The sequence below is a fragment of the Lepidochelys olivacea genome (genome assembly GCF_965140295.1).
Source record: "Lepidochelys olivacea isolate rLepOli2 genome assembly, chromosome: 13".
Lineage (NCBI taxonomy): Eukaryota > Metazoa > Chordata > Testudines > Cheloniidae > Lepidochelys > Lepidochelys olivacea.
The window spans coordinates 18,990,759-19,012,819 of NC_140423.1; the positions used below are offsets into that span (position 1 = coordinate 18,990,759).

Consider the following 22,061-nt stretch of genomic DNA (forward strand, 5'->3'; position numbering starts at 1 on the left):
GCAAGATGTGAAACTGCTTAGTCCTATCCCCTATGTTTTACATATATGTGTCACACTGTATCAGATATTTAGCATATGGATACTGGCACCACATTAGGGTTATTTTCATGTCAGGGGCCAGGCCCACCTTTTCTATTACATTGGGTTTCCCCCACTATATCTTCAGAATAGTGTCCCTCTTATTCTGCATATCTTTAGTGACCAAAATTATTTTTTTACTCCTACTAGCACATCATGCACACAATTGGCATCTGGAGTTCCAAACGAAAAGTCAAATTCTGCCCTATAACAATGTCTAATGAGATTGCACAGGGAGAGCAGATTTTGGCTTCAAGAATCCTTATTACTTATAATGATGGACAAGGAGGAGAGATTCTGGCTTGCTTCTCATTATCCCAGGCTGAGGCTGTGCTGGCATTTGGGGAAAAAAACCCAAAATTTTAACTTGGGACCTGAGAAAATGTGATCTAGAGTCACGGTAAGACAAAGCATATGGAGCTCATGATGGCATTTTTTACAATCTTGATTGGCACAATACATCCATGGTATGCTCCTATTCCCTGGTTGGATGTGTGTAATTCTTAGAACCAGTGTTATGGTGTCAATTCTGCACGATTTGCTTAGAGTTCATGGTTTCACCAAATACTCCTGCTCACAAACTCATTTGCTAAAATATTAATGGGAAGTCAGCCCTAAATCCGGGAAATCACAGTTGAAGCTAATTCATTTACACATTTGCACTATATATATTTCAGTAATTTTACATCTTTTCCCAGGAGAACTATTTTTCTCACAAATTAAAATGCAGAACTGTCCAACATGGGGTGCTGTAAGAACCTTTCCTGATCATAGTCGTGCATGTGTCACTGTCTTTGAAGAGCCCTTTTCTCTTTTAAAATGATGTAAAATACTTTGTCCTTGATGCAGAGTTGAGAGTTTGACTTTTAAAGCCCTCCTGAGCTTTGGCTTTATAAAAAGTAAATAAATAAATTGTACTTTCAGCTGTTTTAGCCCATCACCCTGACTCACTCTGTGGGCTCAACAGCAGGGTGACCAGCGGGACTGATCTGAGCTGGGAAGAGATCCAATAAGGTCCTGGAGACAGAGTGAGCGTGGAAAGTCACTTGTTAATGTCAGGGAGAGAAAACAATCTGCCCTCACCCCCTCCCTCCCAGGAGCACTAGCGTGGGAAAGCGTGGAGTGCACATTCCTCAGTAGCAATTGGGGTAGGAAGGCTCAGAGCATCCCAGCCAAACCTTTCACCAGCACTCAGGAAAGGTAAATAAACTTTAGGTTAAAGCCCTTGTGCTCCTGAGCAGCTAGGACAAGGGGAAACAGCTTATTTATTCCTGGACAGTTTTACTGGGGACCAGCACCTGCCACTATAAAAACTCTTTTTACAGTACCGGCTTTAAGAGGCTGCCTGAAATTGTCCAACTGGGGACACCAATAAAGCATTGTGAAACGATCTAACTGTACAGCATTGACACAGTGGACACTTGAAAGACTTCTGTGTGTGCAAACAAGCATGAAGTTCTTTCCAATTCATTTTAAGTATAATTTACACTATTTGCCTGTGTCAGTAGTTTTGGACAAGTAGCATCCAGTATTTGCATTCACAAGTGATAGTGCACAAGATTCATACAAATCTCCAGATTGCACAAAGAGAGGCCATCTTTGAAAATCTTGGTCCCAAGTGAGTAACAAGTACCTTCCAAAACAACTCAGATTTTTGTAGCTAATACAAAGCACATGTGCAGACCCTCTAAAAGGTCTGAGGAAACAAAAAGTGGGCAGGAATATTACCCGCCTTACGAGACACCATTGGAAAATGCCTGTACTTTGTCAATAGCAGTTTTACAGCCATTAGCATTAAATCTCACTGAAGTTAATTGGGACACAGTACAGCTGCTACTGCTGCAAGGGGACATCAGACCCAGCATTTCCTGACCCAGATGAAGCTGCACTCTGCCCACGACATTCCCATATCTAGAGCTGATGGTAAGAACAAAGGGATGCTTTTCCAACGATACACAGAAAGAAGGGTCCTTATTGCAGAACAGCATGCTTATTGTTAAGAGTTATTTTAAGACTGAGATGCAGAAAGGAGAAAGTGGAAGCAACCATTAATCCAGTGACAAGGATGGTCAGGAAGAATCCTTTACATTTCAGGGCAGAATAAATATATAGCTTTCAGGGATGTGATTAGCAGTTGATAACTTCATTCTGGATTCCTCCAAATGCCCCAGTGTGAACCTAATCCAGAGTTTGCTTGAGTCAATGGGAGTCTTTCCGTTGATTCAGTGGGCTCTGGGTCAAGTACTAGATGAGGCTGATGTTTACAGCCAGTTCCCCCAGTGCTCCTGTATGTCCTGCCAGTGCTACTGTGGTTAAGGATTCATCAGTTTCTGCTGGCCCCCATACTCTAAGGGGTGTAGTAGCACCCTACAATGAAAACTGGCTCTGATAATCTTAGCATATGACATCTGAGCCCAGGATCACCTCTCCCTTCCCAACTTCCGTAGATTATTACTATATCTAAATTTTTAAAAAATCTGTTTACGGTTATATGTCTATTTAGGGTTTGATTTTTTTAAATTTAAAAAGAAAAATAAAGCAGACCAGAGGACAAGTTATACTCAGTGTGTCCGTCCACCCCTTCACGGATGGGCAGGAAAACAATTCCCTTCCTCTTTCTTTGCAGCATGTCCGTGGGTAGTTTAGCTGTAAACAGAAAAGGGCATTGTGGCCACAACAAGGCCATAGTCTAGAGATCAAAAGAAAGGACTGGAAGACAAAAGATGTGGGTTCTCTTTCCTCTCCACCACTAACTGATTATGTGACCTTGGGAAAGTCACTTAACTTTTCTGTGGTTAAGTTTCTAAAATGTGTTGAGACTCTCAGATAAAGGGGCAAGATAAGTGCAAATCATTATCATCCTTTGTATTTTGCTTTCCCTCTCCCAGTTGAATCCTGGAGTGGTTTGTTCTGACTCTCTAAATGCTTATCCTTTCCCTTCTATAACTCAGCCTCCCACAGAGCCCACACCCTTGGCTTTTTGAAGCTTGCACAGGCTAAGAAACAGCAGAAATATTTTGCATATAGATCACAAGTCCTCTCAGCATCAGTCCCTTAATGTTCATTAGTTTCATTTAGTCCCAATTCTTCACATCACAGAGAAGTCACTGGCACTGTAAAATGTAGGTGCACTGAAGTCTAGTGAAGGACAAAATTCCAGGAGAGGAGGAGAAAATACTTTTTTTCATCCTGTCCAATTCAGTGCAACCTTCATATTGGACTCAAACTGGTGTGTCACTACTCTAAGTGAAAATGAAGGTACTCTCCCCTTGGATATTTTAGATTACTTCATGTGTAGGAATGAAATGACCCACTTTATATCAGCAACACACTAATCAGTTCCTACACCCTATGCCCCTCACTGTAAAAAGCAACAGCGCACTGGTACATAGAACAGGAAATATGCCACAATAATTTCACTCTCCAGCTGCCAGTACATTAGATCTAATCACCACTGCCTGCAATGTTTTCTGGGCAAGCACTTTTAGATCCAGATTATTAGAGCTATTGCATAACCCAAACTGTAGTGCAGATTGCCCTCCTCCACATTTTTTTGCTTCCTGTAAGGATTTTGAAAATGAGAACACATCCCCCATCCTCTTGGTGAATGACACAAGGAAGTATTAGAAAATTAATACTATTCACTAAGGTCAGGGGCTGCAAATGCCACAGCATAAAGCAGACAGAATATATAAAGTATCAAGAAAGATACTGGAAGTGCACCACTTCCAATTCAGGTATCTGACTGATAGCACCAAGATGTTCAGCAAAAATCAAATTCCACTTCATCAAAAAAATGGGCTAACAAAAAAATCACAAATTAAATTCCAATATTTTAATGTACTTTATGAGTCTTAGGACTCCACATTGAAACCAACAAATAAAAAGCAGTGTTACCAACCCTTGTGAGTCTTATGATACCTGGAAGTCTCATGATATCTGGTGTTTCTCTAAAAGCCCCTGCTCCAGGAGTCAAAGTGATTAGGTTGAAACTCAGGTTTTACTGGGTGTGTGGGAGTGGAGTAAATTTCTGGCCCTCCCCTCATAATTGTCAAGAAAAGCTTGAAAATGTGACCCAAAGCTGTGTAAAAATCTCAAGCTTTTAAAGCCAATCTCATTATTTGATTTTTGGAGCCTGACTCATCATCCATGAACACTTGGGGTTGTCAATATTGAAAATGGTTCTTCCACACTCAGCATATTTCAGATCAAAATAACAGCAATTTGGTACTCTCCTGTTTTTCTTCATACTTCCAACAGATTAAACCTGATTTTACTGCCTGGTGCTTGGAGCTGCAGGCCTTAGTAGACTATAAACTGCAAGAAAATTAGCCCTACTGACCATGCATCTGGTAGGTGTACGGTGCTTGTCCTGTTGTTGGGGTACTGAAGGTGGATCCATAGCTAAGAAACCCACTCTGTCCTGGAGAATGGCTCAGACTATCTTCTGTTTTGATGCCTTTGGAGGATATAAAAGGAATCAAACGCACAATGTTAGGGTTCTGCTTGATCTCATCATATACAGGTATAACAAAAAATTTCAATGCCTTTGACATTTTAGCTAGAGTTGACACTGATCAAACTATTGTTTTTAATATTCAGTTTGGATTTAACCTTTTTTATTAGGTAACAAATCCCAATTTTTTAAAACATTTTCATTATTCACTAGTAGCATTAGCCAAATATTTTTCTGAAATAACGTATGGCCTATATGTTCACCACAAACTATTTGTGTTAACTATACTAAGTAGTCATTATTGGGTGATTGGTTGCCATGATACAGTTTCTGTTCTCTGAATGGATGACTAACTTAAAGACAGGAAAATAACAAGTAATCCACTTTCCAGAAAGATTTTTTGGACAACTAAACACTTGCGCCAAACTTCATTAAACTTTTGCAGTTGTGAACATACTGAGGGGTTCTCAGAATGCTGGTAATTGCTAACAACATGATCGCATGAATTATAGTAAACTAAACTCAGTTACTTCTATTCACGTAAACATTCATGATTGAAAGATTTTTTTAAATTAAATTATTTCATCAGCTCCATTTAGAATGAGATAACGCAATATTTGTCAGCAAGTCATATTGGAGGGATATCAGTTAGGTGTGAACACTAGATAGTCACATATAGTTAATAATTGTAAAGCTGAGCAATGCACAAATCCCTAGTCAAAATCTCCTTGGTACTAAAATCAGGCAATTAAAATGCATGTCAAATCACAGAAGGAGCAGCACTAACTGAATTTAACATTGCAAGATGGAACCTTCGCAGGCAGTGAAAGGGTCTGATATTTTATCACCCGGGCCTGCTGAGATCATGCTGCTGTATTTTTAAAGTAAATAGCTGAAAGGTGTGTCTTTTTTACAAACCTTTTGGGTCTGGTCCTCTGCCTCTTTGCATGTGTATTTGCACAAAACAAAATATGGTCACAAAACACACCCTGAGCGCCATGGTTAAACAAAGAGACTATTGATGGTCTGCTCTTGGATTTATGAGCTGCCCAGGTTGCTGCCATTTTTGTGCACTTCTGGGCAAACCATCCAAAGCAACATCAAATTAATTTGGCTTCAGCCAACCAAGTTGTTGCTGTCTATCTTGGCCAATTCCTTCAAATGTGAGAAAGCACAGTGAGTCTGCACTCGCTGAGGGTGGGAGTAAATTTTACTGAATAGCTTCTCCTGGGACAAAGTCACGTATTTCTAAGGAGAAACAATCAATGTTAGATGAAATGCATGCAATTTAAATGCAGATTACCAATGGGATAACAACATTCCATACTGAAACCCAGGAAATTTGTTTGGACAATGAGCAAGTGCGGGCTGTGGTAGGTGTCAGGCTCCCTTATTGCTGGTAGAGCCTGTCTGCTAGGGGGTTTGCGGGTGTGCGCAAAGAGAAACTGTTTTTCATAACATCACATTTGTTTTTCAATTACATCAGCACCATGCATGTGAACACTCAACCTATTACAGCCCTGATCACAATTAATCTTCAGTGACTGGGCCTTTCTGGAAGTCTAAAAATTGTTGTCAGACAGCGAAATAACTTAGCACCAAATTAATTTCCACACAATGCTCTGTTTTGTCTAGAAACTGGCCTAGTTTTACTTTTTGTGTCTAAAAACAATACTGCTTCATTGTTCTTGGTCGTCAGCCAGGTGGGATTTCTCATATACAGTATCATATATATTATTGAGGGTGGGGGCAAGGGAGGAAAACTACTCTTCAAGGATGGTAATAGGTAATCTACAGGATTTATAAGCAGTATGCGGGCCTGACATGTGTGTGCCCTAAAGACGCTAGCCAGTAGCAAATGGCCATATTTTCACCTGCTCTAACAGGGACAACTGTTCAGAGTTTGCCTTGGAAACCATCCAGCTGATACATTTGTGTTTGTAATTCCAGAAAATCAACTCAAAACATTCCTCTAATCGTCATGATAGATTTTACTTTCCTAAGCCTGTTACCCAGACCTTTCACAGATTGTTAGGTTGGAGTTTTCCTGAACTAAAAACTTTGTCAATAGCTGTGTAACAGGTTTGTGTTTTTATGACTATATGTTGGGAAGCAATACTGTACTTACCAAATAAACAAGGGCATGGGAGCTCAAAGACTGTCAAAACTGACTGTAGGATTGGAAACAAAACCACACAGCAGTTTTGGGTAGTACTGAATGACCCAAAAGGGGCTCACGGTTTCAGCTGGGGATAAGCATCCACAAGACTGGATGTCCACCGTTTCCAAGCCATAGCTAAATGACATGAACCTCTTTGGTCTACAAAACTGCGTAAGAAGTTTCCTTGGAAGAATCTTTCCCTGAAGGATTTTAGGGATTTCCACAGGGGGCTATGAAAACCAGTTTTGTGAAAAATATATTTGAACCTCAAAAACATATTTGGGTGATGGTTCACCCTTGGTTCTAATTTTATCCAACCTGAATTACTAACCCAGACTTTGGTTGTTTAGGCACCTCTATCATTTTGTCTTATTTACAGTCAACTCTGAGTATGCTATAAGCATGTGAATAGCACAATTCCAGTAGCAAGTAGATCTACTGAAGCTTTATAGTGTGACTGAAAATAATCAAACCCACTAAATAGATCTCACATGACATCAATTTACACAGAATGGAGACTGGCTCCCCTACAATTTGCATACACAGAGGAGGTGGAACAGATTCTTAGATGTTGAAATGGTAAGACAGCCTCAGGAAAAAATCTGCTTTCCATTATCTTTACTATACTGTATGTCTGAAAACATTTATTGTATTTACATTTAGAATATATATGCAATATTTAATAATAATACCTTGCAAATGTATTAGTATCTCTAATCACAAAGCATTGTGTAGTACAGAGATCATTTCACCCACCACTTGTTAAATTTACTCATCTGCAGTGTAACAACCATTCTGTATCATCAGTGATACACACAAGTTTTTAGGAAGGAAATGAAGACTGGCCCATGTAACTGAAACTGCAAAGGGAACGTAGGGAGACAAAGCACAGTTTACAAAAGTAGATTTTTTTTACCACCCCACCTTCCCTCCCAATCTTGCAAGCCTGGACATACAGGTCTAGATCCTCTGCTGATGTAAAGCAGCATAGCTCCCACTGCAGTCCAGTGAGGCTATGCCAGTTTGTGCCAGTTGAGGATTTACCCCAAGGTCTCTAATGGTCACAAGTGGTCAGAGCCTTATTACAAAGATGGTACCTCCAAGAGAAAAGCACTTTCTAGGAGGCTGGGCTCAGTACTGAGTCACAGGAAACTTCACCAGCTACTGACTCCCTACTGTCATGCTTTGCAGCACCTGGATTTTTCCAGGATATCTCCTATTCTGCTGCTGCCCTGGTCCAACCCTACTTAGTTTATAGGATTATAACTCAGGCTAGTATGTGCCTTTCCACTTGAGCTGAATATCTGGAGAGTACAGAGGAAAGTCTTTCTAAAACTTTTGACAAATCTGAATTTTTCTCCAAGCCACAAAAGAAAAGGAAAAAACCCCAGCCACTATAGAATTAAAGAGTTTTTGACTGGAAGGTTTAATCATTAAGTATGTTCTTTTTGGGTCAGAAGAATAAGACATTCTCTAGTGAAAGCAGAAGCTCTTAGAGATAACCTAACAAAGTAAGATTACTCACTGTAGGAGGGTATTCCATAAGGTTGTCCTGGTGGAGGGTATGCAGCGTAAGTAGCGGCTTGCTGGATTCCTGCACTGTACTGGGTCTGTCCATAGGTTGCCATTGTTGGAAAAGATGGGACTGTCACTATATGGGGATGATGTCTGTTCAGAACAAGAAAACAGGCTGTCTATGGCAATACTAATCGTATATGGTTTTCCAGAGTAATCTCACTAATCTGGCTGCAAAATCTTCCAGTGACATATTTGACTAGAATGGCTACACGTGGTGTTATGCTACATATTATAGGCATATAAAATATGCCACACTGGGTCAGACTATTTGCTCAAGTACCTCACTTCTGGCAGTGGGCTACAGAGATATCACTAAGTGAGAGGGCACAATGCCATCCTAATGCTTGGTCAGTGCTATAACCTCGGGCTGCACAAAATATTTGTCACTTTTTAAAATTGTTGCAATCTGTGATTTTCAGGTTTCATTTCAAAGTCACAAAAATAATCCAGTTTCCTGGAACACCTTTGAAATGTCACATTTTCCTCTGTAGTCACTTATAAATGATCCTATGTTCAAAATGATAAGATCTGCTTTCCCGGGGTAGAAATGAGTTGTATGGAGAACCTCCAAGTCTCTTTGACTCCCTGTCCAACTTGATTAAGAAATGGTTTTCTGGGGCTAACACCAGGTCTACTCTACAAACGTTTGAAGGCACAGCTGTATTGGTCAGGGGTGTGGTGAGGAGTTCTCTGACTGACATAGCTGTGCTGGCAAAAGCCCCTAATACAGCATCTTGCTAAAACTGTACTTTTGTTTGTATAGTTTATTTGGCTCGGGGGGTGGGGTGCGTGTGGAGGGAAATAAGCTATACTGGCAAAAGCACAAGAAGCTTCACCGGTATAACAGCATCTACACTAGGGGTGATTTTGCTGGGGTAGGATACCAGTATAGCTATGCCAGCCAGGGCTCCTAGGGCAGATCTGGCCTGCGACTTGCAGTAGAACAGGTGCAAAGGCTGAAGGATCATGTTCTTCAGGCTTTTCAAGGTTGCAGGGGCAATGGTTAATCAAAATGGTTAATCTGCAAAACAAAGTTTATAATCTACAGTACTTGAACGCTGTCAGACACACTCACTCTGTGGAGTAGAGATGGAGAGGACACTGTGATGCTGCTTTGTTACCTGAAAAACAAAATTAAAGTGTCTCTGGTTTTCAGTAATATTCTGTTATATGGCTAAGTTGATGCCACTGTTCTGATCATTGCTAGACACAGAAATGTATACAATAACTAGACGAATATTTGTATTGAAATCCTCACAGACTTTTAAGGCAATTATGAGAAACTACATGGTAACTTTCCATTTTAATGCTAATTAATAAAATCAGCTTTATGTGCACCCAGGAACCTATCAATTGATTGACTAATCTACCAGGTTTTTCTTGATGTAAGTATGGAGCCACGTAATGATGGTGGGCCCAGTTCTGCAGCCATCAGCAGTCCCAGTGATTTCACTACCACTACCCATGTTGACTACTCAGCAATGCATGATATCAATAGGACTACTCATGTGACAAGGGTTGCAAAAGCAACCTCTTTAGTTGTGAAATGACATTTACACAACACACCATATTCTGTCTTTAAAATTTCTTTTGTATTCCCACCATTCGGTGTCCCACTTTTTTAAAATGTATCAGGACAAAGGTTCTTTAAGTTTTCATCTCTCCTTGTACTGGATCTTGGAAGACAATTATTGCCTAGCCCGTTGATTACAATATTAGCATAGCACTGAAAACTGGTAACACAAATGAACACACATAGGTTGCCTTCCCACGCACCATATGTTTATATCCAGGAAAATCAATAAAATCTCTTTTAGAGGCAAATTTAGGTTTAATTAAGACTAAAAAAAAACCTGTTAGGTTAACTTCTGAGTTGCCTGATGCCACAGGCATGCATTCAGCAGGACACACAACAGTGTGTCCTGCTATACCAGACACACATGCATTGGGGTGCACTCACAATGCCACCTTGTGTACTAAGCAGAATGCTTCAACAATGCCATCCAACGTGCTAGGTCCCAATTCCTAATTGAGGCCTTCAGATGTTACAGCACTATAAACAATAAATCATAATCAGTAATGTCAGGCAGGACACGTCTACCATGTTCCTGATGTCAACAGTGCTATCCAACATGCCAGGCTAACTGCACACTGTGCCAGGGAGTGCACATCTAATGTCATATAGCCCAGCGTCATTTAACGTGTCAGGGAGAACACGCATGACCATTACATTACAGGGGCAGCCCCAGTGCTGGCCTTACTATGCGATTTGCTATGCAGGATTCATAATTCACCCAACTTGTCAGGCAGAACAGAACGCACCTGCACTGCAGGCCCCACAAACCAGAGAGGGGGCACCTGCAGCGCCTCCCAGTGCATGCAAGTTGCCATGTGACACAGGAGGCAGGAAGCATCTGCAGCACAATCCAATGCATCAGCTAGGACACACCCGCAATGCTACAAGAGAATTATCCTCATTAGGAAGTCACCTAAAATTATACGACTTCAGTGTGCTCAGTGATGCATAAATTAGTGAATTAAACATTTTAAACATGTTTTATTTAATGAAATATGGAAATATGTATAAACTCTAAATATATGGAAATAATCCTATGGGCTCAAGTAACTTGTCATTCCATTAATCTAGAGAGAACATTTCCAAAATATACAGCATGCTGTTATATAAAAGATTCATCTTTCCCAGTCCCCTCTCCAGCTCTCTCCTGGAAATTAAATTATCCTCCCCCCCCCTCCCTCGCCGCCAGCTTTTTTCATGGTGGTTTATGTGGTTTTATCATTCTTGTTCTAAAATTCGGATTAAATTGAGGTATTAAGAAAAAAGACATTAAACCCAATGGAATTTTTTAATTACAGACTTAATTAAAAATTATTTGTATCTATTGTAATTTTTCTGTTTCCTTGTTTATGGGGAGCCATGAACATGTTAGCAGTGGAATGGGTACTTGAAAAACAAAATTATTATTAATAGTAATTAAAAGGGAAATTATTCTCTTTCTAAATTTTAAATGTGTATATTCTCCTTCAATAACATTATTACTACAAATGATTAAACAGATGCATTTCCTGAAAAATAATTATTTATTAGAGCTGCTCAAAAGATGGGAACATTTCTATGAACATTTTTGTGAACAATTCATTCCTTTTTTGGTCAAAGTTTCGAATAGTCTAAGAAAAGTTTACTCAGAAAAGTCAACATTCACAAAATGTATACAAATTATTTATTATTTACTTATCTGTCTATTTATGTAGTTGTGTCAATGTTTTTATAGAGGTTAGAAGTCAACTACTTTAGAACTTAAGTGACTGTACTTAAATCCTTATTGCCATATTTAGGCATCTAAAGGAAAGGTGCCTCTTTCCAGAGATGCTAGGGAAACACCCCCTAGTCTTCTCATTTGCTGTCACAACGCCCTATCATTCAGGCCCGAAACCTGAAGTCATCTTTGACTGCTCTCTCTCTCTTGCCCCACACATTGAAGACATGCCCAGATTCTCCCACTTCCCTCCCACACAATGTCTATGACACATCTTTTTTTCCCTATGTCTTTCAACCCCCCAATTTGATTCCTGTAACCTCTTTCCTTCTGGTTTCCTGACACATCACCTGCCCTCTCCACCATCCAGGACATAACAAGCATAGCTACTGAGATCATATTCCTTGCTAATTGCTCAGACCGTATCACCTCCCTCTTTGAATCCCTACTCCACTATGTGCCACTTTCTCCCCAACCTCTTCAGCATCTAATTCAGCTTCTTGTCCTTCCCTTCAGAGCCATTCCTGATTCCACTCCTCCCTACCATCCTCCACACCTCCCCTAACCCTCTTCCTTCTGCCAGTTATGTCACCCTTGACACAGTGAGTGAAATCCTGACTCCATTGAAGTCAATGGCAAAACTACCATTCACTTCAATGGGGCCAGGATTTCACCCCACTCTTAGTTCAGTGCCCCCACAGCCATCTGCATCCAAGCTATCTGCTACATATGGAAAGCTCTTCCTGTGGTAACCCACAGACACTACACTCTCCACATCCAAATCCACCCTAAAGGACCAGTTCTACCATGATGTCTAGGAGAAACTTGTCAGCTGATAATGGCAAGGTAACTGTCGACTCAGGTCCTATGCCTTTTAAAAAGGAAAAACCATTGGGCTACCTGACATTGTATTTAATGATGCATCTTTTTGTCCTACCCCTCATTAGACTGCCTGTACCTCTCATATTTTAGACTGTAATGTTTTCCAGGCAGGGTATAGCACATTATCTGTTTGTACAGCACATACTGCATGGGGCGGTATTGATGGAAACAAAATAACAGTAATAACTCCTCCAATGGCCTTGGACAAATCGTTTAGGTTAAGGTGGGATTCTCACAGCAACCTAAAGGAATCGGACATCCCCCTTGGAGTTGAGCACCTAAATCCCTGAGGCTTTTTTGAACATCCCAGCCCTCACCTCTCTGCCTCAGTTTCTCCATCTGTAATATGAGGATGATACTTACCTACCACACTGGGGTGTGACTGTAAGGATTATTTCATTTTTGTAAAACATTGTAAAAAAGATGTATTAGTGACAAGGAGATATAGGAGAAAGATTCTGTTTAAAAAAGTAGGGCTTACCTGATTCAACGATTTCACTATGAGCAATTTGCTTGGACTTACCTGCAAGAAAGTTTTTAATACAATTAGATTTTAGATTTTGAAAATAAATTCTTACTCTTTCTATAGCCTAGACCCTTTTTCCCCTAATAACACTGTATTTTTGTAAAATACATCCTTTCTGTTTTTCATTTTTTAATGCCTTTGTGTTTGAAAATGGTAGGAGAACTAACAGCCCAACAGCAGCAGGTTTGTTTTATTGCTGCATATTTTTTAACATTAAAAGCAGGCTCAGGGCTGAATATGTATTCAATACATTCTTTCAGAATGAGAAATAGGCACTTATTCTGGGGGTATGCATGTCCATGTATAATGTGTTACTACACTGTTTTGGACCATTACTTTAGAATACTGTCCTTTTTTAATAGGATACTTTTATTACTTGTACTTTGTGTCCTAAAGGAAAATGTAAGGTCAATTAAAATATAAACATTTTGATCCAAATATTCAGGATTTCATACTCTGGGTGAATCTGCATGTACAATTACTATGATGTCACATCCAGTGACAGCAATTGCACACGAAAATGACCACAAAGACAGCTAAGTGGACGTCTGCACGCACAAGCATTGCAACTGAACTTGCAGCTGTGACAATTCCATGTGAAACTCAAGCACATAAATTTGTATCCATTTTTGCAGATGAAACTCTGGAAATCTGCACCCTAACGTTTGCACAAATATTTTCATTTCCCCCAAATCAATAAGTAACATTTTCAAGTGAAAGAATATAACATACAATGTTGTTTCGGGGTGCTTCTCATAACATGCAAAAAGAAATAGCTACAATATTTCTGGTAGAAATCCATTAACATTAGCTGTCACTAGCACAACGGTGTTCAAGTGCAGAGCTTTTCCTGCAATGACTCTTATATAGCACAATAAAAGTTGGTAACACTTTACAGACATATGAGAAGAAAATGTCTTTGCCCCAAGGAGTCTGTAAGTTTTAGCTCCAGCATTTCTATAAATATATACATTTTAAAGGTATTTCCTATAGATTCTGATCCTTCCAACAAAGCTTTTGAATTGGTGGTCATGCTATACATGCTTCGATCCAACTTAATTCCTAAAGGCTCAACAAACACAGATACAACATGTGGCTTCTTACACACGCAGCCAACATACAGTGGCTTCTAACACCCTGCAAATAAAGAGTTAAACACGATAGTTAAACATAATAGTCAGTGCCTTTTGCTAACTCTGCTCCAACAGGAAGGCTGAGGGATCCTGACCACAGCAAACAATAGCTGGAACTGTACTGGCGAGAACTAGTTTGGCTGCATCATTTGCCAATAATTTTAAAAACAGATTTAACATTCTTCTGTTTCCTTCACTTGAACAGTATAATGGGAGAGATGGCGGGGGGAGGGGAGGAGAAGGAGGAGGGCAGATAAGTTTCCATCATAGCCTCAACCACTGAAAGAATTTGCCCCTTGAAACTCCATACCACAGATCTGGGGACTGACTGTTCAGAAATGACAGCAATGATCTCAGCTCGACATGAAGTGTGGCACAGCAACCGCTTTGGTAAAATGTTCCTATTTGCATTCTGGGCGATTAGGAATGGCAGCCTCTGTGCTTTCACCCTTCTCTCCTCCGAACAGCAACACGACTACTAGGACTCGGGGTTCAAATTAATGCTACCCTTAGGGGCTGATGGATTGGTGGGGGCCAAAATAAAACAGCCAACGATGATTTAAAATACACTTTTATACACACATTATTCTGATGTGCATGTATGTCTATAATTTCATTTCTAATTGCATTCAAATCAGATTCAAACATCACCGGACTTGTTACAAAAACATCAAATAGAAATTTTAACTGCTTCTTGCATCAAAGGACTAATTCTTACAAGCACAGACCTCATACCTGGTCAGTTCCTTTTGTTGTTGTATATACCCCTGATGCTAACAGTCTAAAGTTAATAAACCGTAAGCAGAAGAGGCAGCCTACCTTCTATGTCATCTGGAGCTGTGGCATAAATGTTAGAAAGGTTAAGCTTCAGTCTGTCGGGACACTGTCTGTTTACAGTCAGGCTGGGTGATATCACTAGATCTAGCATTTCCTTATACCTGAAGGAAAACAAAGGAAAATATAATTTATTCATTAATTATGCATGCTTACTAATGATTCCATTTTATCCCTAAGAGAATAAATATTAAAGCTGATTACCTAAACCCAAGCTTCATATAAATTCTACATAATAACGTTCACTAAAGTTTTCATCAAAGGGAAATGCTGAATTAAAATGAAGTATTTGTTTCCTTGGAGATTACACCCATTTGATTAATGTTTCTCTCTCTTCCTGGATTTTGCCATCACAAAATTAAATTTCTGAATCTCTTAAATGCCGTCAGAACAAGCAATATATTTAAGTATTAACCACACCTCCTTATGTGTGCAGTGGTATCTGATAAGGCTCTGGGAATAAGAATTAAGGGCTGAATATTGAAGTTGAGGGCAGTTAACAATATTATCCAGCCTTAAGATATAACAAGAAGAAAGTTATTACTTGTGATGGGAGAGGTTCGAAGATCCAGGTTAATCCTGATAACTTTTGGATGTTTCTCCAAAAGCCACTCCAAACCTCTCTGTTCTGACCATCAGGTGGCAAAGTTACACAAGAACAGTCTCTCTCGTGAAAGTCACCTGATTTTGGTTAAGCTGGAAATGCCACAGGAGCAATTGCTGTCATGTGGGATTTAAGTTTTCAGATGAAACCAGATATTGTGTATATAAAACATCCACACAATGGTAATATAATACATGATAACAACAGATCAGATAAACTAGTGCAGATAAAATAAGGACCACCACCAGGAACATTACTCAAAACTCAACACACACAGAGTACATGTGTGAATACCAACCTAAACACTACATTTCAAACTTAACTTCAAACCCTACGCTTTCAGAAGTGCTCCCAAGACCTCCCTTTGAACTACAGTTGCTCGCCACCTTTGGAATTTCAGGCTTCTTATTTATGGGTTTAGGTGCTTAACTTTGGGCACCTAAGTTTGAAAATTTTGGTCACTGTGATCGGGGTAGACACAACTAGGGACCCATGTGTCACTTTAGAAAGGTGCAGGCAGTTTTACATAAAATAAGTTTCATAGACATCAATCTCCTACAAAGATCGGCAGTAGGAATAAGTCACTTGTTTCCTGTGCGTACATGGAAACCTCCCTTAAGTTTTGAACTTTGAAGAAATCCAGTGGCCTACAAGGGAAACCCAGTGGCCTTAAAAATTCCAGAGCTAAATGGGTAAAGATGAACTGTTTACAAAAACAGATCGAAGGATTCAAAGACACTGCACTATTTTTTTCCCTTTGCGCTTCGCAGCCATACAAGCAGCTTGCACCATTTGTCAGGCTTGTCCTCACTCCAGTCCCCCTGAGGCTATTGCATTAAGAGAAAGCATGATTCTGCTTTTAGAGAAGCGTTCCAGAGCAGGGACAGGGAGCAGAACCTGGGAGATGACAGCTGTGGGGATAGGCAGTGGGGGGAGGGGAGGAGAGGTACTTCAAAAGGCTCCCACTGCTGTGAATGGATCAGAAGCATACGGAGGGTCCCAAGTCAGGGTCTGAACCAGCTCACCTTTCTATTTACCGCTGAACACATTGTTCAGCTAACTCAGCTGCGGACTACTCCCTGCTCCACGATAACAATCTGTCTATTCAGTAGTATAAAGGCAGCAGATGGCGTGGCAGTGACTGTGGAGCTGGTATTAAAATGCATAGTACAGTACATTTAAAATGGCATGACGTTAAAACTTAGCACCATACAAATCTGAAGCCTGGACACTGTACTTCTGTTAAACTAGCCTAGGCACTTCCATTTGGTCTATTGTATTTTCTTTTCTTTTTTGCTTAAGGGAAAATATCAGTATGTAAAGTGACCAGCATGGAGAGATCAAGAACAATAAACTATGTACTTTTCATCTGAGCATTTCCAACCACTTTACAAACAGCACAAGCCCCCTGGGAGGTAGGTTAGTATCATTATACGCTGGGGTAAGCTAGGCACAGAGAGGCGAAGTGTGTTGCCCAAGATCAAACAGCTGAGACTGAAACAGAATTCAGGAGTTCTGACTTCAAACTCCTCACTCTAACTACGTAGCAACTGCTCCCCATCAATTCATCAAATCTATCCATTAGGGATGTGTACAAGGCCAACAATGGATACCAGATAGCTTGAATATCTGCATGGGATTTGGATACCAAAAATGTTCACCTGCATCAACTCCATCTTCACAGCCCCTTCTCCCTTTTCTTCCTCCAACGTAACACCTTTGGCTTCCCCTCATCTGCCTCCCTGGACTGCCCATGCACACACGGATACCATTACCTTCTAGTATAGTACCTCACGCGCAGAATCAAATCTTGTGCTTCAGCGAAGCCACCTAACTGTGCACAAACTGGGTGAACTAAAATCAGCAGAAACTGGCCAAATCTGTATGTTCCCTGCTCCATAACTGCAGTGTCTTACAGACAATTTCATTAAAAAGAAAACCTCCCATGTATCAATATTTTGCATTCGGATAGCCCCTTTCACTTGAGGACCTCAAAGCATTTTACACAGCCTCAGAACGGCTGGGCAACCAAAGTTAAGTGCTATTCTTGTTTTACAGATGAGGAAACTGAAGCACAGCGAGACAAAAATCAGAAGGTGTGTGTGGGGGGGAGCTTTTAATTACACCCACAAATACTTGTCTGTGCAGTCAATTGCATTTAGATTTATCTAGCTATCTGAGTTATACGTGGGTGCAAAACTGGCCTCTGGCTTTAAAAATCTCTCCCTACGTGTCTTGTCCTAGGTCACACAGTGAGTCAACAGCAGAGCTGGAAATGGAAGCCACCAGTCCTGACTCTCTAACCTACACAATCCAGCGAACTATCCCTACAAAGTCAAACAGCACACTTTGAAGAAACAGTGAAATATACCCTGGTTCCGCCATTCTTAACAATAATAATCCCATACTGTATAGCAGGAGAGCCAGTTACGTTTTTGCATGACACATACAAGATTTTACATTTTCCTTTGGTTAGCAGTGTGCTGATCTGCTGGATTGTATTACATTCACTTGCACAAGCTCAAGAGCAAAGGCAAACACGGGCTCCCTCGCTGCTTATGATACGAAACATTCGTTTTACTGCTTTTCATAACAATAGTGCAAGCTCCCTCTGCGCCACTCCAGCAACTTAAAGGGAGGGGAGATTTCCTGTGATTCCCCCAGTTGGGGATTTCCTTAGTGGGAGAAACCTTAGCAGTTGGAGAGCTGGTATAGCTAGCACATATACTTCTATCCTGGCAATCTCTAGTCCAGAGGGCATGCCCAGGTGGGTAGGAGAACTAGCCAGAGTGTGATAGGCTCTCTCTCCAGAAAGATGGCAAACCATTGGGAACTGTTGTCATCTTGTGCAAGTTAGAGCAGCTCCTAGGACTTAGGGAGCTTGTAACTGACTTTCTTGCAGACCACTCCACTCTGCTGTGCCCAGTACAATACAGAATCTGTCCCTGAGTATTTTAAGAATGCCAGTGACCAGGAGGCAGAGTCCTGAAATGTACTGGATAAGTTTAAAATATTGAAAGTGCATCCATTAGACAAATCTGCAGGCAAAGCCTTTAGGTTACTGTATGTTGGTCAGGCTTTCTATTCCATTGTGAAGTGACATCCAACTGTCTCATTTATAGTTTAAAATCTCTACAACCGAATTGGGAAGGGGGAAAAAATATTTAGTCCCAGATCCCTGCCAAGATTGGGATGCTCTATACAATTTCTCAAATAACACGCACCCTTCAATGAACTCCAAAATCCCATTATTCATGACACTGCCCAGATTGTTGCCAAGTGAATGGGAGCAGATGTTTAAGGGGGGGGGTGGATCTTTTATAATGATTAATGCACTCTAATTACATCATTGTTCAGGGATTTCATTAGCCATTGCCTGATTGATGATTTTTCTATTGTTTTTCCCCTGCTCGCTTTTGTAATACCAAAGTCATATCCCACTTCCCAGTATGTGCTCTTTAACTTTTTTCCAAATGTTTCAACTCCTGTTTTTCTTTAAATTGTATATTTTGGCATGTGCAAAAGGTAACTGCATGTAAAATGTGTATATGTGTGTGCAAGTTTACGCTTTTGAGTACTATTACCTCTCTCACACACAGTTACCAACAAGTGTATCTTGCTAAAACAACATCTAAATTTTGAAAATTTTATACCAACTATCTAAAGAAAATATTCAGTAAAACCGGGGAGCCTGGATGAACTTGGGCTCAGCAAAATGACATCTGAGGGTGCAATCTGTGAAATGATGGGTTTTATTTATTTATTTAATACTGCAGACAACAGTTTCTGGGTTGAGTAACATACAGGAGAATCAGCAGTAATGGTTGCTGAATCTGCTTTGATTAAAACCATCAATGGTAGCATGTTCGGCTGAGACACATCTGGAAGAGCTTTTGGTTTTTATAATCTTTTAAAAAAAGAACCATGTGTGAATTTGGTGCTCAGCTTTTCCATTAGAATCCCCTTCTCAAAAAGCAATATTTTGCCCCGAAAGTTGGCCCACAGTATCTCGGCCAAGAAGCAGAAACTTTTCTTTTACTAATGTTTAGAAAAAAAATCTTTTCGGTCATTTTGAAGTTAGAGAAGCCAAATTAAACATTTTAAGGTTTCAGATTCTTGGCTGAGGTGCCAGGGTAACTTACAAATCACATTTTCTTTTACAATGATGTTTGAAGGCTGCAAACCCAGGCCCCAATTCAAGACATTCAAAAACGTGCCTAAGATTAAGTAAGTGAGTAATCCTATCGCTACTCAGCAGAGCACTTAAACTTGTGCTTAAGTGCTTTGCTGAATTGGGGCCACAGTGTGCAGATCGAGCCAGACAAGCACTCTACTACTATGGTACTGAGGATCAGATATATAGTATTCTGAAAAGGGGAAACCAAAAACCAGCCTATATATTGCAGGTCAGATCCAATTGCACCACAGCTCTGCTTAGCACTGCCGAAAGGGAGGTGTGTGGAGGAGGGTTGTGGTTCTTTTGCACTCCTTGGATCCCTTGGATTTGTTTGACCCTGGCATAACTTAGAGCAGCCCTCAAGATACTTTAAAAGTTCCACTGATTTTAACACCTGAAGCACCACTAAGTGAGGTTGGGGATGAGGGAGAGCTAGCGAGGCATTCCTATCCCTCCCAGGAGAATATTTGGCTGCCTGTTTGTGCAAAGGAGCTGGAAAAGGGGACAGGATCTGGCTGTATGTGTCTGCAAACTTCACTTGCCTCTGAAATGCAGCTCTTTCAGGAGCGAGAATATAGCAGCGATTCTAGGCCAGCAGCTCAAAACAAAATAAGTTTAAAAGCAAGTCTGCAGAGTTACCAGGGTTTTATTTTTTACAAGACAAACAGGATTTTGGATCCACCACAAGCAAGCGGGAGAGCAGTAGGGGGCCACGTTTTCACTGGGATGTTAGCAGTGACCAGGACAATAGGCTAAGAGCAGTGGCCCAGCTGCCCAGTGAGTATCGCACAGCATGAAGGGGTAAAGAAGGGCTGTCAACTGGTCGGCTTTACTATAGGTGCTTCTGTACCAGGGGGTCTTTAGGAGATCTGAATAAGGAGAGGCTCCTGGACCAGCTCAGGAAGGATATTCCATGGATACAGGGCAGCATAGAAGAAAATGCTGAGATGGTTGTGGGGGAAGTGGGGTATCAAAGGTGCTGTCAGTGGATGAGCGGATGAGGTGGGGACAAGACAGAAGGGAAGGAAGGAAGAAAGGTGGATCATTAGCTCTTTGAAAAAGTCAGCAAGATCCTGCAGAGAGACGGAGGAGGGCACTGGAGCAGGGACAGGTTTTTAGGAGAGCCAAAGGTTGCAGAAGAAGCGATGTGAATGGTGGAGAAAGGCCTGCCAAGAGATAGCAAAAACCGTATGTGGGGATCCCCTCAAGAAATCTTAATTTTCTCTGGCTAGAGGCCAAATCCAAGCTGAAACCACCAGATTTGCCTAACTCCGTGCATGTGCCAGCAGGAAGCCCTGGGCAGGATCAGCACGTGTCTAGTCCTTTGCTTTGGCTTGGCTTGGGAGGGGAGGAATAGAGACAGAAGGAACATTTTTGTCTTTCTGCCCTGATTTTGTCTGGTTTTACTAACCTCGCTGATAAGTTTCACCTTCCCGCTCCTCCCGAACTGGGGAAAGGAGACTCGGCAGACAGTTACTAGCTGAGGACTACAGACTCGCAAGAGTTTGCATTATAACAACCCAGAGAGCTTGATCTTCTGTCTTGCTGGTTTCAGAGGGAAACATACTCTTGCTTGAAATGCCCTGCAAAGAGTCCCTCTGATTTCCAGACCAGAAGTTCGCAGCAGCTGAAGCAGAGGCAGTCCCCTCCAAAATACACCCACACAGGTTTTTTACAAGACTCAGCATGTATCATCACAGGACAACTGGGAAAACTTGTCCGTATTTATTATATATATTGAAACGAGCATGGTGTGCTGTATGCTATACAGAAGAATACGGACCTCCAGCCAGGCCAAATGCTGTAACGATGCTGGATGCCTTAAAAACATCTAAAACAGGGATCTCAAACTCAAATCACCACAAGGACCACATGAGGACTAGTATATTGGCTCAAGGGAGGCATCACTGACACCTTTTCATATAAAGGTACAAAAGCACCCCCACTTCCATGAGGCCCCGCCCCTGCCCCACCTCTTCCCACCCCTTCTCTGCCCCCATTCCAACCCCTTCCCCAAAGTCCCCACTCCAACTCTGCCCCCTCCCTGCCCCTATTCCAACCTCTTCCCCAAATCCCCACCCCTGTCCCGCCTCTTCTCCACCTCCTCCCCTGAGTGCGTGGCTCCCCGCTCCTCCCCCCTCCCTCCTGGAAAGCGCTAAGCGCCACCAAGGAAGTGCCTGGAGGTAGGCAGAGGAGTGGGGACACAACGCACTCGGGGCAAGGGAGGGCGACAGGTGAAGGGAGCTAGGCAGGTGGCAGCAAATAACTCCACGGGCCGCCTTGTGTTTGAGACCCCTGATCTAAAAGGTGACATGCAAAAAAAGAAGAAAAATGGATCTCTGCTTCTTTATGATATA

The 22,061-nt window shown here is 41.2% G+C and overlaps 1 protein-coding gene across 6 annotated transcripts in view; it reads right to left on the minus strand.

Annotated features, from left to right (window-relative positions):
* The window catches only part of EYA2 (EYA transcriptional coactivator and phosphatase 2), a 155,766-nt gene that overhangs the window by 80,595 nt on the left and 53,110 nt on the right, over window positions 1-22,061 (minus strand). For 4 of the 6 annotated variants that reach the window (XM_084646293.1, XM_084646296.1, XM_084646298.1 and 1 more), the window contains 5 exons: window positions 14,909-15,027; window positions 12,912-12,953; window positions 9,349-9,394; window positions 8,221-8,363; window positions 4,421-4,537 (listed from right to left, as the gene is read on the minus strand). In XM_084646293.1, the coding sequence (XP_084502419.1) occupies window positions 4,421-4,537; window positions 8,221-8,363; window positions 9,349-9,394; window positions 12,912-12,953; window positions 14,909-15,027 (467 nt within the window). Of the gene's footprint in view, window positions 1-4,420; window positions 4,538-8,220; window positions 8,364-9,348; window positions 9,395-10,595; window positions 10,665-12,911; window positions 12,954-14,908; window positions 15,028-22,061 lie in introns of those variants that run through there. The other 2 variants (XM_084646294.1, XM_084646297.1) reach the window with 2 other exon arrangements.